The sequence below is a fragment of the Balaenoptera acutorostrata genome, chromosome 10 (assembly GCF_949987535.1).
Source record: "Balaenoptera acutorostrata chromosome 10, mBalAcu1.1, whole genome shotgun sequence".
Taxonomy (NCBI): Eukaryota; Metazoa; Chordata; class Mammalia; order Artiodactyla; family Balaenopteridae; genus Balaenoptera; species Balaenoptera acutorostrata.
Genome location: NC_080073.1, coordinates 33403701 through 33423427, shown reverse-complemented (window position 1 = coordinate 33423427; position 19727 = coordinate 33403701). Strand labels below are relative to the sequence as shown.

The 19727-nt window shown below is 39.5% G+C and overlaps 1 protein-coding gene across 4 annotated transcripts in view; it reads right to left on the bottom strand.

The window, feature by feature from the left end:
* ERC2 (ELKS/RAB6-interacting/CAST family member 2) overlaps nt 1–19727 on the bottom strand; it is a 974163-nt gene that overhangs the window by 680021 nt on the left and 274415 nt on the right. For all 4 annotated transcript variants that reach the window (XM_057555674.1, XM_057555676.1, XM_057555675.1 and 1 more), the window contains exon 4: nt 5737–5811. In XM_057555674.1, the coding sequence (XP_057411657.1) occupies nt 5737–5811 (75 nt within the window). The remainder of the gene's footprint in view (nt 1–5736; nt 5812–19727) is intronic.

The window sequence follows — 19727 nt, the reverse complement described above, 5'->3', positions numbered from 1 at the left end:
GTACAATATTGCCCCTTTCCAAATATATCAAATAGAACTTTCCAGCTCTCATGAACTGCCTCAACCTGTTCTATGATGCAAAACTCAGTGCATAATTTCCAAAGTGTGGAAAGAAAAACTAGCTGAACTGATGGGTCATCTTCAGTAAAAGCAGACTGGAAGAGTAGAGAGTCTAAGAACTTCAGAGAAGAAACCCGTGTTCAAATCTCAGCTGCCAACCTACCAGCTGTACGACCTTGGGCAGGTTGCTCATCTTCTCTAAACCATGGCTTTCTCATCTGTGAAATGGGGCTAATTTTACCTACTCATGGGTTATTATACGTCAGATGCCTTGCACCTGGCTCCACATGTGTGGAGTGGTGTTCGGGCTATAGCTGTCACTGGTGATGCAGGTGGTATTTTTGTTGTTATTGCTGTTATTCTGTTTAGTAGCCACAAAAGGAGCTATGGCCTATTTTTAAGGCCTAAAAGCCATCAAACTGGCTTGATTAGAAAAAATGAGGCTTGACACCAATCTGCTACGAACACATCACCTTGGGAGAAGAAACAATGCTGAGTGCAGTGTTTAGCCTCAGACAAGTAACAGTTCAAAAGATGGATGAAATAAACCGGGGTAGGCCCTAGAGCCAAAGAAAACATTTCAGCCACTACATGGTATTCCTGACCAGATCCCAAGACTCAAATTAAATTCACACTGGGAAGTGGGATACTTTCAATGACCAAGGTTTGAATTTGAAATCTCTCTCTTCCTAGCTATGACATGTTGGGAAAAGTTACCAAGTAGTTCTTGCCTTCTCCATGTTCCAGTGTATCCCTTCCATGCCTGGTGAAACTGAATTGACTGAATTTGATCAAACACCAAGTGATCTCTTAAGGGAAAATTAACTCAACTACAGGTCAGTCAATCCCATGCAGAACAGCAGACATCTGCCTGAACACAAAGATAAGGCTTGCTTTTTAGTTTTAAAAGCAAAAGATCAACCTCACCATAGAGTTAGCACCTGAATGCAAAGTCATATTCTTTCATCAATAGCACATCTACAAGGCAGCAATTTGGTCAAGCTCAATCTTGAATTGCTTACTACTCAGTTTCCATAGAAAAGCTCATTGGGGTAAGTATTACACAAGAACCACCACTCATGACACACAAGTGCAGTGGCTGGTCATGTGACGAGAAACCTAAATAGCTACAATTCTCACTTCAGTTACCACAGAAATATTGTCACATAGTCACATTATGCCCCTAACTTCTTAATCCACTTTAGTTAACAAGTTCACCAGATCAAGTACATTTTCTGCGACTCTTACTAAAACCCTTATGTCACTGATGTATGTCCCATTTGATAAATTCTGCTGAATTCAGTGCTAGCATAAAGTTTGTTTTTCTTAATGAATGTCATTTAATTTATTAAGCAAATGAGAATTAGGGAATTCCATGCTTTTTCTTACAGCCTGAGGTGTTAAATTTGGAGTGAAGGTTTATGCTCCATTCTCACTAATTATTATTATTATTCTAGGGTTGGTTCGTTTTTTTGCATTTTTTAAAAACACAACTTTCTCCCTGTCTCCTCCTTCTGTGATTATTGGAGATGCTGCAGCCATCTTGTTCAGACAGGCAGAAAGGGGCTGTCTGAAAACAGAGTTCATGTGAAGAACGCTAAAATAAGAGATGGAATGAGAGAAAATGGGATCTGTTAACATCTTTTGAGCCCCAGGATCAAGCTATGCCTGAAGCAATACCGGTTTTCCCAGTTAAGTGGAAAGGGTACACTCCTTTTAGGCTTTAGCCATTCTGAATTAGATTTTCATTCACTTAGAAGTTTTCTGTTTTTGTTTTTTTGTTTTTTTTTTTTTATAAAGACTGAAATAGAAAGTCTTTTATTTATTTATTTATGGCTGTGTAGGGTCTTCGTTTCTGTGCAAGGGCTTTCTCTAGTTGTGGCAAGTGGGGGCCACTCTTCATCGTGGTGCACGGGCCTCTCACTATCGCGGCCTCTCTTGTTGCGGAGCACAGGCTCCAGACGCACAGGCTCATTAACTGTGGCTCACGGGCCTAGTTGCTCCGCGGCATGTGGGATCTTCCCAGACCAGGGCTTGAACCTGTGTCCCCTGCATTGGCAGGCAGATTCTCAACCACTGCGCCACCAGGGAAGCCCCCACTTAGAAGTTTTAACTAACAAAGAAAAAAATTGTTGAGATTATCTGACAAGTACTGTCACTACTCTAATCCATTTTTGTTTAAAAAAAAAAGGGGGGGGTGTGGGGGGACTTCCCTGGTGGCACAGTGGTTAAGAATCCACCTGCCAATGCAGGGGACATGGGTTCATTCCCCGGTCCAGAAGATCCCACATGTCGCGGAGCAACTAAGCCCGTGCACCACAACTACTGAGCCTGCTCTCTAGAGCCTGTGAGCCACAACTACTGAAGCCCGTGTGCATAGAGCCTGTGCTCTGCAACAAGAGAAGCCACTGCAATGAGAAGCCCACACACCACAACGAAGAGTAGCCCCCGCTCGCCACAACTAGAGAAAGCCCGCGCGCAGCAACAAAGACCCAACGCAGCCAAAAATAAATAAAATTTAAAAAAAAAAAACTGGACAGAGCTTTATGAATGAAACCAAGAAAGTGAAACTTTTATGTCATGTCAAATTTATAATAAAAGTAGGTTAAAAACACATTCTTTCAAAGGAATTAACATTAAAGAAAAAAGAGGAAAAAAGCCCTTTTAACTACCTTTTTATTGACAGTTCTCCATAAGAGCAGAAACGAGAAGCTAAGAATCTTTAGACACAAAAGCAAGAAACAGAGGAGCACTGCAACATTTACGAGAAAACTAACTTTTCTGAAAAACACATGCAATGTTCTAAGTGCAAACCTGGAACATACCTGCCAGACCAAACCAAGATCAAAATTAAAACTTGGAGCTTCCTGCAAGAAGATAAATCACAAATAACTTCATTCACTTTGCTTCCTTTTATTTTCATTCAGGTGACTTTAGCCCCCCTGGTTCAACTGGCTGGCATCAGCTGTGATGGCTGCAAGCGAATTGCCCCCACTTCGGTGTGTGCAGATGGCCCTCCCTGACAGACATATTTTCACAACTCTAAAAGCCCAGAGGGGTACATAGAGATCTACTAGAACTACCAGACTGTGGTTCTAAAAGTACTTTCATTTGGACAAGATTTCACAGATGTTCACAACAAACACCTTTCTTGAGTTGATGCAAAGTATATTTTTGGAGAAGATGAGGAGTCAGAATTTCACCCTCAGTTTCTCTAAGAAGCAAGGGAAAAGTAGGGGTAAGTTCTAAACCCTTAACTCGTGTCATATCCCTGAAACTAAAGGTCCAAATTACTCTAGGAAGGCTCCTTTTAACTTCAGATTTTGCCAAGGCACTAGATGACATTGATGTTTACCCAGGGTGTTTAAATTAAAATACAACCAATGTCTCAAGTCCCACCCATCAGGTTTAAGGGTCAGTTCTATTTGGTAGTCAACCCTAAGTCTTGTAAAATATGGCTTTCCAATATTCCCTCCAATTTCAAACAGATATAATATACAAAATCAGAAGAGATCACAGGCTCTGTCACAACCTACACACATGGCTGAGGAGATGACCCTCTACCAGCTGCCTCCATAACTCAATTTATGCATGTTAAGTATAGATGCTAATGGGACCCAGACTTCTCCACTGACAAAACAGAAGGCAGTGCTTTGTAAATTAACACGCATCCAAAAGACAATAGAAAAACTCCAGGCTCAGTTCCCTGACAAGTATATAAGTATATTGACTATCAATGTCCTAAAAATAAATGTGTTCTTCTACAAATCAGGATCACTGGCATCCATTTAAAAAAAAAAAAAAACCCTCTGGACTCAATTTACTGATAACATATGGATGTGAATGTGCCCTAAAAATTATATTTTATGCCTTCTCATGTAGATAGCCTAAATGAGTGCTTTATTTACTATTTTTTGTTTTCTAATAAAACATATGATGCTAAAAAAGAGTAAGCTATAATCAGAGTTTCTACTTATAAAAGTCACAAAAAAGTACTAATTGTACAGAGACCTTTATCAGGAAAATGCCCACTGCTCTGGGAGAGATGTCATTCCTGGTTTCTCCAAAGGTTTTTGAAACTCAATCTTTACTTCTTTTTTTTTTTTTTAAAGATAATTTGGAAATAGTTTTATATACATCCTCTTCTATTACTAATTGTGCTGGAACTGGGGAGGTAGGTATGGAGGTGGGTAGAAGGAGGACTAAATGACTCTTTGCAAAAAAATAAAATAAAATCTTTTGTCTTGTCTTTTTTTCTTTTCTTTTCTTTTAAGCCTTAGCCAAGTTTCAAGTTTGGTTCCAATGTGAAGTGAGGATGAAATCTCAGTTATGAGATTCTACACTCCCCCACAAGTATAGAATGGTAAGTTTATTTTCAAAATATTGCTAAGTAAAAATTACACAAATTCAAAATGAATTGATGAGCCAAGGTTAGCTTTTTTTTAATCTTACTATCATTTGATCCCTTTGATAATATTTTTCAAACCAATTTGCTGCAAATGCAGTATAAGTGCCTTGAATCATGTAACCTCATTTAGGGGACATAAAGTTTTAAAGCAAATGTTCTACATTATTTCCACAAAAATCCACTTGGATGAAGACACTGTCATTGACTAGAAAAAAAAATACGAAGTCAGAATTGTACACACCAGGAACTCAGTAGCTCGTATTAGTTTCTTTTTCCCCTAGACTTGGGAATTTTGGGGCAGACAATTCAAAATCATGTGCTACAAGACAGAAAAATCATTACCCTATCAGCAAGTTTCAGAAGTCTTTTGTAGGATGATGGTGACCAGCAAACTCTCGAATGTTAAACTTCACATGAAATAACCAGATTGCAAACATCATCATTATAAATATTTTTTCTTCAGGGAACAATGGAAATCAAGAATTATTTATTCTTAAGATAAATACTATTTGCTTCCTTCTGGCAAAAACTAGAAGTAAAAAGACTTAAAATTTCTATAAACTGACAAAGCAACTGGCTTTCATTTAGATCTGTTTCTTTACAGCTTGCTCATCATTATTTACTTCATTATTCTTTAAATGCCCTAAATCCATGCAGGAGGATCTTTGCTTCTTTTAAATATCTCTATGCATCCACCGCTAAATAGAATACCTTGTGAGTATTTAATAAATTATTATTAATTCCAGACTTGGTTAGGAGAAAATACTGGAGTCATAAGAAAGTATTATTCTTTGAAAAGTAAATTTTGCTGATAGCATAATTTTAATCATTTAACGCCTCCACTGCATATGCAACAACTTCTCTTTGCCAAATCTTAGTTTCTCAAGGTATCTTTTCATTGTAATGTGAATGGGAGGAAAAAAAGAATTACTCTAGCTTTAGAAATTTACTTTTAAAGCACACACAAAACCTCCCTTACGGTTGAAAGCATTGGCTATGCTCTGGAAATGAACCCAGCTCCTTTCAGCCAAGGGATACTTGAGCCCTTTATTCTTTTGCCCAGAAAAGGCATCCTAATTAAAGGGCCAATAAATTAAATGCACCAGAGAAGGCCAAAAAAAAAAAAAAAAAAATTGAGAAGAAAAGCACCCACCAGGGTGTCTAGAGAAAAACACAAGGTTCATTTCACATGTTTGTGTTAGGCACCATCAAGTTTAGAACAAACTCCAGGGGAACAGCTGTTTTTGAGAAATGTGAACAGCTCCTACCTTCATTTCAATGACAGTCTGGAGAGCCTTCGTCTTGGCTGGCTCTGGCTGAAGTTGGCTTCTTCGGTGTAATTCCTGGGGAGGAACACGATAGAAATAAGCCTGACGGTTCATCCTTCCGTTATACCATGACCTTTACACAGGTACCACTCAGCCCACCAGGTCCAGGCTCGCTGTGTACAGACATAAACAAGCCACAGGTGCCTCTTCCCCCACCCTCTTTAGCATCCCTCCTGCCTGGAGCCTGTGCTCCGGTGAAAAGCTCCTGGCACATGCGCTGTTTCTGAAACTTCCATCAATAATTAATGTCAACTGTGACAAAGCCAGCAAGTAATCATAGTCCAAATACTGTTCAACACTGGGGCTGTTGCCCAGCCATCAAATCATAATTTACTAAATTACATTACTCCGTGCTCCCAATACAAACACAGCAAGGAAACGGAGGAAAGAAAATGACTAACGTAGTTGCAAATCCGCTGCACGGGTGGCATTTTGCTACTGAAGTAGGTTTGAAATGAGCAATTTAAAACATTTTCAGTACAACTGTGTCACTTTTTGAAGTAAATTGGTCTGATGAAACCCTATGAATCTCTTGCTTCCTAATTTACAGTTTCAGCCCTTGTTCAAAATCACATCTGTATGTGATATGCTTATGCATTCATGATGCCAAGAAATTAAAACTGGCATTAATATCAACAGTGTTAGAGGGGAGAAAAAATGGTTAAATCCAGATGTAGACCCAGTAACTTCTTTAGGTAAAAAGCAAAAAACATTACAATTTTAAGCTTCAAGGCTTACTTTTTACATGCCTCTTCTCAAAAAAAAAAAAAAAGTCTGTCAAAACTTTGAAAGATTGCTTTGGCAGAAGAGAAGAGATAAAGTTTGTTCAGTTCATGCTTTGATTTTCTTAATGATAATTATCAACAGTTTTATGAAAGTAGGCCATGACAGGAATAAACAAAAATGCTCATGCATGTCCACACTGCTGATACAATTACTCACCTATGGAGCAATTCCATTAAGACTTATTTGACTTATAAGTCACCTATGGATAATTCCATAAGATTTATTTGCTTCCTGAAAAGTCATTTAAAGTCAACATGGAGTAGTTTTAGGTCTTTCTTTTCCACTGGACCGCAAGCATTTAAAAAAAGATAAGAAAAACCTTGGGTGTTAAAGAAGAGGACCAACATAATTTCTGGCTTTATCTAAGTAAGGACATTAAAATTAACCCTACGTCCACCACTACCATCTACTATCATCACCATTTCATTAAGATAGAACATATTTATGTAAAAATTGTCAGAAGAACAGAATTGCGCAAAAAAAGATAGTCCTTCCCTGGATTCCAGGATAAGAAAACAGGCAACCTTTCACCCATATCCTATTACATTGTTCTTATTTTCCAGCAGTCCAAGAAGACTTGGTCATGGACCATGGTGCATAAGTCTAGGGATCAGTACTGGTGAATTACTGCTACAGCTCTGGACTGTAGCATATATTCTTCTCAAAGTCATCACTGGCACACGGAACTACTTCTCAGACTTCAATTTGAGCAGAACTAGAATTAGTGCTTCCTCATCGTTCAAAATCAACATCAGTTAGGACATTTTTGCCCCTAACCTATTTCTGGAAGGGATGAGGTCAAGTATTACTGACTCCAGTTCCAGCACACCACTGGGCACCTCACATAAGGACTTCAGGCTAAAAAACAGAGCTACTTAGCCCTCAACATTACTTCCAAGATTGTTGGAGTTCACTAGACCAATAAAATCTTATAGATGACAAAACAGAAAGTAAGTCACTTGTCAGAGTTGTTCCACAGTAAGTGGTAGGAATAACACATTTCATAGGTCACCAATTCTGATACCATGTCGCATCAAAAACATCTTAATGAAAAAAGCTGAGAATGAAATTCATGATAATTTCATACCGTAGCCAATCAAGTTCCAGAATAAAAATCATAAGATAATTTGAGGAGAGAGGTTAAGATTGTATAAAACAAAAATAATCATCAAGCAACTAAGCAACACAACAAAAATAAAAACCATAGGGTAAAGACATGTGCCGTTATAATTTCTGCCAAGCATGAAAAGATTTTTAAGGGCAAACATGCAATAACAAAGCTAAACTTGTAGCAATAGTTTTGCAAAAATGAAAACAGAGTTCTCATTGCTATAATTATACGAGTTCTATTATCATATAAACCAGCTCAAAATCCAGATTGGGCCCTCACCCTCTCTGTCACTCCTTAAAAAAATAAAATCTCCAATTACCCAAGAAGTGCAATATTCCTACCCTAACTACATTATATTTCAATCAATTCTGGCTTCACAGTTTCTGAGGATCACCTTAATTCTTAATGTGTCAGGTAAGTGAAGAGTATAAGCCACCTGCAGACTTTATGGATTGTCTGAAAGTCCCATCTCAGACACTTTATCCATCTCTGAGATTCAGGATCTTTAAAATGCACACTCTGACTGTGGCAGAGAGGACCAGTTGCCCAAAAAAGATTTGTGTGTCTCTTCATCAGTGTAGAGCTACTGCTAGGAAGTACCTCCACCACCACCCTTGTATCCAGGTGAGACCATGTGACCTATTTCTGGCCAGTGGAATGTGGGTAAAAATGAAGAACTCAAGTCCATAAAAACCTCCTACCCTGTCCTCAACTCTCCCTCTTTTCCTGTCTGCTGACTAGAAGTAAAGGACTCCAAGACCCAAGAAGATGGCAGAACCCCGAGATAAAAGGAACCTGGGTTCCTGAAATGCCATGTGAAAAGTCTGCTGAACACCCACATTGGATGGTGGTGCACAGGAAAAATAAACTTCTATTAAGTTAGTCTCTGCGCTTTCAGGCTTTATCTGTAGAGATCCCAGGGCTCTCTGCTTTAACTACTGCAATGGCTGGAAGGAAAAATAATACGTACCTAGTCCTGTATTGTTTGTTGCTTTTGAATTACAAAAGTGATGTTAACGTGTGAGTGATTGTCAAATTCTTCTAAACTGACAGTAAGATGAGTTGGTTGCTGGTGCTCCAACTATCCTTAACCATCTGAAAGATGCACCCATTAGGCACTAATCTTAAACAACTAAAGAATTTCCCCAGGAGCTTGTGATGTAGGGATGAGAGAGGACAAGATTTAACTTACTCTAGAAGTTTTTAAATGACAGTATTAAACCATCAAGTGCAGTGGTTCTATGCTTTTCTGGGCCGCTGATCTCTGTAAGAATCAGACGGAAGCTGTGGATTATCTCCAGAAATGGGCACAAAAGCACGCATAAACAAAATGTTGTACCATTACAGCTGGTTCAGAGCGCCTTGTCCAACACCCAAGAAGTTCATCTTTGAACCAGACTACAGGCTAAAAACCACTTATTGAGATGAAAGAGAACCGCATGGGGAGTGGGGAGCCAGGACCCTGTCCAGACCCAGCCTGAGACCTTGGTCATGCCCCTTCCCCTCTCTGATCAGTAAAATAAGCAGTTTTATGAGTGAGTTTCTAATGGCCCTTCCAGCTATGAGAACATCCAGATTTTTAATAGCAGCTGATTCTGAAAAGCTGATCTCTGAAAAGCTGATCTCTGGCTGATATTTCTAATCACACTCATTCTCCATTTCAAAAACAGAATAAAAATAAAAGAAGAAAATTGGATATCTCATTGCAACACTGATACCGAGGTTATTTTCCTATAATCTAATAATTAGGTTGGCCTGAGCTGTTCTAAAACTGCCAGCTCCTCCAGGTGTTCAGCATGGAAATATACCAAGACCCCAGAATTTTGAGCATGAAATCTCAAGTGGTTCATCAGGATGACATTACTTGGCAGTTAATGAGAATCTGAAGTCTAGTGAGTTAATCTGGATGGACACTAGCATACAAGATGAGCTTGACAGAATAATGTTTGCACATACCATATACTTTCTCCAGTAGACCAAAAAAAAAAAAAAAAAACTTCAAAACTTAACTTTCTCTCTAAAGGTAATTTACTATTTTTATCTGGCCTTTCCACCTTACCGTTCTGGTAATCTACTGCTATGTAACAAATCACCCCAAATTTAGTGGTGTCCAACCACCACCATTTTATTATGCTCATGAATTCTGGGTCAGGAATTCATAAAGGATAGAGTAAGGAAGGCTTGTTTCTAAAGCATGGTGTCAGAGGGCTGGAACAGCTGGGGCTGGTGGATCCACTTCCAAGATGGCTTCTCCACCCATATGTCTGGTGCCTTGGCTGAAAAATAACTTGAAGTCTAGGTTTAGCTGGAATTCTCAATCTGAGCAACTATATATGGCCTCTCCACGTGACTTGGGATTCCTCACAGCATGGCAGCCTCAGGGCACTCCCACCTCCTACATTGAGGTGTAAAGATTCCAAGAGCAAGTGTTCCAGCAAATAAGCCAGAGACTGCATGGCCTTTTATTACATAACCTCAGAAGTCCCATAGCATCACTTCTGCAATGCTATGTTGATTAAAGCAGTCACAAGCCTGCTCAAATTTCAAGGAAAAGTGCCAAAGATTCTGAAGCTATATTTTTAAATTGCCTCTTTTAAGGAACAAAACCAATTGGAGAAACCAACGGGAAAGAAACACTATAATCTCAGCATCAACTCAGATCAGTCTTAAGATACAGCAGAGTTTCATATATTCAAAAAATAATTTAATGCAAGGGATAAAGGTAATACAGCAGTAAACTAAACAGACAAACATCTCAGCCCTCATGTGTTTTTTCATTTCAAATTCCAATTGGAGAGAGGCACAACAATTTAAAAAGGTGACTAAACCAGTTTGTCATAAGTGCTGTAAAGGAAAATAAGTCATGAAGGTGGAGTGGGACATTTGGGAGGTGAGGGATTGATAGCCATTTTAAATAGGGTGATTAGGGAAAGCTTCAGGAAAAGGTGACATCTGAACAAAGATCTAAAGGAAATGAGGGAACCAGTTGTGCAGATATTCCAGGCAGAGGGAATAGTAAATGTTTACGTACATGGCTAGAGCTGCATAAGGGATGGGGAAAGTAGTAGGTTGGAGAGGTCCAGGGGTGGGGGATGATGGGAAGATAGGTATACATTTGGAGTCCATTGTAGGGATACTGGTTTTACTCTGAGAAAAATGGGGAGCCACTGGAAGGTTCTGAGGAAAGACAAACCATGATATGGATATGATGCACGTTCATAAAGGATTACTTCAGCTATTGGACTGAAGTATGGTTTTGGATTGAGGAGGGAGGTAAGAGAAGAACCATAGGGCCTAGTAAGAAGAAACTAGAATAACCCCGGCAAGGGATGACAGAACCTTGGACCACAGTGACAGAGTGGAGGCAATGGGCAAGGAATTGAGTTTGGATATGCTTTGAAGGTGAGGTTCACTTGACTTCTTGATAGATTGCCTGGGATTAGAGAAAGAGACAAGTAAAGGATGGCTTCAAGGCTTTTAGCCTGAGCAATAGGAATAATGGAGGTGGAATACCAACATAGGCAAGACGGGGGAGGAGAAGTGGGAGTTATGGGAATCAAGAGTTTGGTTTTGCCTGTGTTAAGTTTGTGATGCTATTAGACATTCAAGTGGAGATGCTGAGTAGGCGGTTTAATAGATGAGTTGGATGTGAGGGGAGAAGTAAAAGCTACAATTACAAATTTGAAATCGGTGAATAGATAGCACTTAAAGCAATGAACCTAGATAAAACCAACTAGGGACTAAGCATAGAGAGGAGAGGAGAAATCAGAGGACTGAGCCCAGGGGCAATCCAACATTAAGGGGTCTGAGAAGTGAGGAGGAAGCAGCAAAGGAGACTGAGAAGAAATAGCCAGAGAGGTAGGAAGAGAACCAGGAGAGTAGCATCCTGGAAATCAAGTGAAGAAAATAAGCCCAGAATGCAGGAATGACCACCTTATCAATTGCTGCTGAGAAGTTAATAGGATGAGGCCAGAGGAAAGACTACAGGACTTAGCAACATGCAGGGCATTAATAACCTTGACGATCCAGTAGGTGGATAGTGTGAGTGAAAGTTTGACTGGAATGTGCTGTGGGAGAATGGAAGGAAAAAAGACCTTCAGGCTACTATATTTGCTCAGGCTGCTATATTGCACAATGATTTACTGATCATTTCTTTCATCAAAACTCTGTTTTAGATTTGTACACCCATGTTCATAGCAGCATTATCAGAATAGCCAAAAGGTGGAAGCAACTGAAATGTCCATCAACAGATGGATGAATAATCAAATGTGGTGTATACATACAATGTATTACTCAGCTTTAAAAGGAAGGAAATTCTAACACCTGCTACAACATGGATAAAACTCAAGGACATTATGCTTAGTGAAAAAAAGCAGTCACAAAAAGACAAATACTGTATGATTGATATGAGGCATCTAGAGTAGTCAAAATCATAGAAACAGAAAGTAGAATGATTATTGCCAGGGGCTGAGAGCAGGGGGAAATGGAGAGTTGTTTAATGGGTACAGAGTTTCGATTTTGCAAAATGAAAAAGTTCTCAAGATTGGTTGCATAACAGTGTGAATATACTTAACACTACTGAACTGTACACTTAAGAATGGTTAAGGTGGTAAATTTTATGTTGTGTGTATTCATCACAATTTAAAAAAAAATTTTAAACCATAAATATATAACAGAAACTGTTTAAGTTCCACAACCTTCACCACTTCCATTCTTCTAGAGAGAAACCATCATCTAAAGTTGGTGTCTTTCTCATGCATGTTCTGTGCTTTTATTACATATGTATGTCCTCATAAATAGTAAAATCTAACAAGAGAGTACATTGTTTTCTCATTTACATAAATGACAGCTGTCCATATTGCACAAAGCTTTTGCATTTTGGTTTTTACCTCAACAATATTTATGTTTTTAGAATTTATGTGTGTAAATAAGTGTTCTCTATTCTTTTTTTCTATTACAAACAATTTTGTAGTAAACCTCCTAGTACATGAAAAAAAACCTTTTTTTAGTACCTTTACTCTTAAGTGCCCAATAATTCTGTTTTTTCTGAAACATTCTGTTTCTTCTGCTTGGAATAATCCTCTACCCTTTTCATCTCTTGTATCTGTAGGGATCAGCAAACTATAGCCCACCATCAATTCTGGTAAATAAAGTTTTTTTGAAACACTACTATATCCATTCACTTACATATTGTCTATGGTTGCTTTCATTTCATTTCATGGCAGAGTTGAGTAGTTATAACAGAGACAATATAGCCTCACAAAGCAAGAAATATTTAGTACCTGGCCTTTTACATAAAGTTTGTCAACCCCTGGTCTAGAATATCTTCAATAATCAATCTAGCCATCTCCTTGTGTGGTAATTTAAAATATGTCCACAAATTTTGTATATTCCCTTTATAAGGTGAAGCCTAAATATCTTCCCCTTGGCTGTGGACTGGACTTAATAACTCAGTTCTAACAAAGAGAATATAGTAGAAGTAACATGTGTGACTTCTGAGGCTTGGTCATAAAAGACATTATGGCATCCTTCTTGCTCACGTTCTTGGACCACTTGTTCTGGGAGAAGCCAGCTGCCACATCATGAGGACATTCAAGCTCTAAAGAGAGGCCCATATGACATGAAACTGAGGCCTCCTGCCAACAGTCATGTGAATAAGCCATTGTAGAAGTGGAAGGTCCAGCCTCGGTGAAGCCTTCACATGCCTGTGGCCCTACCCAACAGCTTGACTGCAACCTCTTGAGGTACTGTGGGCCAGAACCACTGAGCTAAATGACTCCCATATTCCAGACCCACAGAATCTATGAGATAATAAGCATTTGCTGTATTAAGACACTGTTTGGGGTAATTTATTTTAAAGCCATAGATTACAAATATGTCACAGAAGAGCCATTACCTGACCCCCCAGACTAGTCTACATCCTCCTCCACCCTCATTTAGACTTTCATAGCACTGTGTACCTTTCCTTCGTATCACTGGATATGGCTGCAATTAATAGCTTCATGTCTGTATTCACCATTGAGTGGTAAATTCCATGAGCATAGGGACCCTGTATGTCCATTATACTCCCAGTAACTAACATATTGCCTGCCAAGAGTAAGTGCTCAATTAATACAGACACATTGAATGAAACAGTACAAATGACATTACACTTATAAGCCTGGTGGTTCTAGAATACCATTGGACCAAAAGGAGTCTGATGTGAAGGATGATAATAGCTAATAGATACTTATACACTGCTATGTGCTAAGCACTCTTCTAAGCACTTTATAAATAGTAACTTGTTTAATCACCACAATAACCTCCTTAGGTAGGTACTATTATTATCACCATTTTTCACGCCAAGAAATGAAAGCATAGAGAAGTTAATAACTTGACCAGTGTACTGAATTGCACTGCTGGGATTTATGCCAGGAAGTCTGGTTCCAGGGTCTCTGCTTCTAACCACCACACTTACTGCCCATGTTTCACCACTTGTCTTTGATTTGATATTTAAAGGTAACACCTTTATCTCCACTGGCTTCTTCCATTGCAGCCACCTCCGTAATTTTCCTTTGATTCAGTCTTCCATTTCTCAATCTTTTCTTGAGTACTTGAAAATATACAGAAACTTACTCTCAATTAACAGTTGTCTGGTACTGATATCCATATTAGATATTAAAACAAATGGCAAACATGGTTAGGCACACAGAAGTGGATAAAAACCAGTTGCTTTCAAATATTAACATCATTCTCAATGTTTGACAGATCAAGTACTAAAAAATAACTATGTAAAAGATTTAAGTGATATAATTAGTAAGACTGAATTAATAGACAATTCTATTTTGGATCCTATAGATTTCCATTTCAAGATTCCATGGAATATTTAAACAGATTTATCACATACCAGACCGCCAAGAAAAATCTCAAATGGATTCCAAAAGGCAGAAGTGATATAGGACACATTCTTTGCCCACATAATAAAACAATAACAAAAGTTAAAAATGAAACCTCACTATTTGGCAAGCTCTTAAAAGTTTTAAAATGCATCCACTACAGTTAAACGGATCCTGTCCACTCCATCTACTAGGTGTGTGACCTTAGGCAAGTTCCTGAATGTTTTCTGATCCTCAGGATGGTGAAGTTGAGTTGAGGTAACCATGTGTAGTGCTTGGCTGGGCTGGCACTCAGCACACTCTCAATCACTGAAACTCATCCTTATTTTTCTTGTTGCCCCTGAATGGTTATTAGTATTCCTGAAAGTATATTAGAGAATGCAGCCTGGCAGAATGCCTTCCCTGCCACTTGTTCTGTGATCTGATACTGGCTATCGTCGCCACTGGGTCTGTCTGAATAATTCAAGAAATACTGAAGGACCACTATGTGCCAGGTAAAACACAGAATATACCTGCCTTACACTCCAGTGCAAGCATTCTCAACGGAAGTGATATCATGCCTAGAGGTTTCGGGAGATGGTGAGTTGCACAGTGCTGTTGGAGTGGAGAGAGTGATGAAGAGGGTGCTGGGAGATGAGGCCCAAGAGGTCAGGGCTAGGAAGAGGACAGGCTGTGTAAGGCCATTTAGGTCCTCATGAAGATCTTGGTCTTATACAGAAGACTTCAAATTCCAGAGATACGGGAAAGCAGTTTCCATGGAAATATGTAGAAATGATATAAGCTTACTGTTTTTTTAATTGGGGTAGAGTTATTTTACAATGTTGTATTAGTTTCTACTGTACAGCGAAGTAAACTTACTGTTAAATTATTTTAGTCTTCACAAAAAATGGATATTTGGGAACACAAGACCATACCATCTGAATCTCTGCACATACACAATTCCCTTAATTTGTTTTGATATATAACTGATTTTTTGTGAAATCTGCATTAAAGATTGTTTGACAGATTTATCTTGTTCCTTTGGACACTATGATCCTGGGAACAATAGAAATTAATAGAATGAGATGCCAGCTTTCAAATATTTGGCCAGTGGTGTTAGCGATGTCCAAAGTTTTTTGGGATAAAGTTTGTCCCAAATAAACTAAATAATAAAGTTTAGTTATTTAATTCAATAATTACTAAGGACCTAATACATGATAAACAATATGGAGATATCAAAGATAAATGTAACAGGGAGGGGCAAGATAGGGGTAGGGGGTTAAGAAGTACAAACTACAAAGAATAAAATAAAGAAGCTACAAGGATATATTATGCAGCACAGGGAGTATAGCCAATTTTTATAATAACTATAAACGGAGTATTACCTTTAAAAATTGTGAATCACTATGTTGCATACATGCAACTTATATGATATTGTAAATCAACTACACCTCAATAAAATAAAATTTTAAAAAATTTTATTAAAAAAAATAAAAAATAATTTAAAATAAGATAGATGTAACACAGTGACTATGTAACATGTCAGGTCTCAAGGAACTTGACTGTCTAGTGGAAGAGGGAATACATAACTAGATTACCAGACCACAATAATAGCAGCCACCATTTACAGAATGCTTACCATATGCCAAGCTCCATGCCTCCCATCTAGCTCCTGGGTGAATCTGCATAACACCCCTATAGGTAGGAGTTACCACCCCCATGACAAAGCTGCAAACACTCAAACTCAGAGAGTTAAATAATATGCCCAAGATCACAGAACTAGTAAACTTGAGAGTGTGACCAAGGTATCTGACTCTTAAACTCACACCCTTAATTACTAACATAACACTTGGTTTAGATTGCTATTTGTGTTTCCTTCACGCTCTGCAAATGTCTATGGTTTTAACGGCTAACTGAACCTGACTTCTGGTTTGTTTTTCAGTCCCCTGTTAGGCCCTCACCAGTTTTGAACAATATGCTAATGGGCGAGAATGAGAGGTAAGCATCCAGGCCTGATGAGGGAAGGACTATGGAAAGCTTCATGGAAAAGTACAGGTGGGTGGTTAGTCTTTAACTGTTTTTGGACTCCAACAGAAATCTACCAGAGGACTCTTTCTGAGCTGAAATACTTCTCCTTGAACCTTATATACAATGGCCTTTATTCTACTCATTTGGGAACATGAAGAAAACAGGATCCATCTCTCCCATGATGAGAGCTTCTTTGTCCAAAGTCTTTCTTACTAAGCAGTCATTATTCTATCCACTATGTCTTATATGGCACAATGTTGGGTGCTCTCAGCAGCATCCTGGTTATTCACTTCTACCTGTGTACCTGATCTCATCTGATCTTGGAAGTTAAGCAAGCTTTGGGCCTGGTTAGTACTTGAATGGGAGAGCGCCTGAGACAAACGGATGCGATAGGTTTTTAGCGTGGAACCAAGAACCACAGAGGATTATTTCCAGGCCTTAAAACCTAGTGAAGTTTGCCCTGCTGGATTTTGAAACTGCCTTGGACCTAGTAGCTCCCTTTTACCTTCCATTTCTCCCTTGTTTAAACTGGAACATCTGTAACTTATCCTATGCCTGACATATCGTTGTCTATTGGAAGCAGATAAATTGCTTCTTTAGTTTCATAGGTCCACTGATGGAGAGGAATTGTGCCTCAGGAGTTGTACATAATAGATTATACCAAGAGCCTCATTCGTACATAATTTTAGACGATTCAGATGATAGGAATTTTGAACTGATGAGATTTGGGGGCTCTGAGTTGATGTTGTAATGGGATGAGACCTTTGAGACTCTGGGATGGGGCAAATGTATTTTTTATTTGGGAGGGACGTGAATCTGTAGGGGGCAGAGGGCAAACTACAGTCAGCAGAATAACACCCACTAACAAAGATGTCCACTCATTTCCAAAACCTGTGAATACATTATATTACATGGTAAAAGGGGCTTTCCAGACGTAATTAAGGTTATAGATATTAAGGTAGGAAGATTATCCTGGATAATCTGGGTGGGCCCAATCTAATCACATGAGCCCTTTCAAAGCTCAGAACTTACTCTGACTGAGGCAGAAGACAGAAGTAGCAGATGGGGAAGCCAGAGAGACAGCTAAGCATGAGAAAGTTTCGACGCGCCACTGTTGGTTCTGAGATATAGGGGCCGTGTGAAAGGACCAGAAGGGGCCTCCAAGGAATGAGGATGGTCCCCAGTTAATAGCCAACAAGGAAATGGGGACCTTGGTTCTACAAACAAAAGGAACTAGATTTGACCAACAACCTAAACAAGCTTGGAAGCAGACTGATCTCAAGAACCTCTAGAAAGGAGCACACTTTGGTTTTGGTCTCATGAGAGTCAAAGCAAAAAATCCAATTGAGCCATGATGTACCAGAACTGCTGATCTATGAGCTAATAAATTTGTGTTGTGCTAAATGTGTGCTAATTTGTTATGGCAGCAATAGAAACTAATATAGTGTGGTTAATCTTTTACTAACCTTTGGAATCCCCTATTAGACAGTTCTTTCCACACTGAGGTGGCATACATGGCTCTGAAGCTTCTATATACAGACGTTTGTTCTACTCTTTCAAGGAGAAAAGAACAAATCAGGTTCCTTCCATGATGACAGGTTCTTATCCCATGATGACAGCTTCCCAGTCCAAAGTCTTTCTTACTAAAGAGTCCTATTCTACCCACTGTTTCTTATATGACACAGTGTCAGGTGATCTCAGCAGTACCCAGGTCATTTACCTTAGTCCATTTCTGTATCTTCGGTCAAATTCCTAAGAGGTATAGTCTGAGAAAGGGACTTTTATGTAAGTGATTTCTTAAGGGAGAGTTCATAGGGGAACCCATAAGAGAGGGAGGAAACCCATGTGAAGTAGAGAAGAAAGTTGAGCAAGGATTTTGTTGTACAGAAAGTCTAGCCTGATCCAGGCCAAGATGGTAGAGGAGGAAAACCCTGAACTCACCTCTTCCCATGAACACACCAAAATTACAACTACTTACAGAGCAAGTGTCTATGAGAACCACCTGAAGACTAGAAGAAAAGATGTTCCACAACTAAGTATATATATAAAGAGGGAAGCACAATGAAACAAGTAGGAGGGGCAGAGACACGGTTAGTCAGGACCCACAACCCCAGGGAGGCAACCACAAATGGGAAAAATATCACAGTGCTAGAGGACCTCCCGAAGGAACAAGGTGTCCAAACCCCACACTGGGCTCCTACACTGGGAAGACAAACACTCAGAATGTCTGCCTTTGTAAACCAGTGGGGCTTATGTTTGGGAGAGATGGAGGGTTATGGAAAACAGACTCAGCTCTCAGAGGGCATGAGCAAAATCTCACACACTCCAAGTCCCAGCACAGAAGCAGTAGTCTGGAATCCTCCCTCTAGCCTATTAGCATTGGGGTCTTACCCAGCCACCAGTAAGCTGGCACCAGCTCTATGACCCACAGGCTGTGCACCTAGACACACCAGGACCTGGCCTCGCCCAGTAGAGGGCCAGCATCAGCACCAGGCCCCCCAGGTTTCACACCCAACCACATGGGGGCCCGCTCCACCCACCAGAAGTCTGGCACCAACACCAGGCTCCAAAGGCCATGCAACCAATGGCACAGAAAGTCTACCCTGCCCACTGGCGGACCCACAGCCACCACATGAGGCATGGCCTTGTAGCCAACCGAGCCAGGGGCCCACCCCATCTACCAGCATGATGAGTAAGTTGGCTCTGCCAAAACAGAAAGGTACATGCAGGCCACAAAGGGGGCACCCTACAGCATAGAGCTCTGATGACCAGAGAGGAGCATGCTGCTGGACCTCATAGGATGTCTTCTACATTTCCCCAAGATCGAGAAATGTAACAAACTTACCTCAGACATAGAAATAAACACAGAGAATTAGACAAATTGAGGAGACAATGAAATATGTTCCAAATGAAGGATCAAGACAAAGCCAGAAAAAATGAACTAAAAAAGTGGAGATATGCAATCTATCCAATAAAGAGTTCAAGGTAATTCTTAAAAAGGGGTAGAATAATGGATGAACACAGTGAGAATTTCAATAGAGTTTAAAGATATAAAGAAGAACCAAACAGAGCTGACAAATACAATAAATGAAATTTTAAAATATACTAGACAAGGGCTTCCCTGGTGGTGCAGTGGTTAACAATCCGCCTGC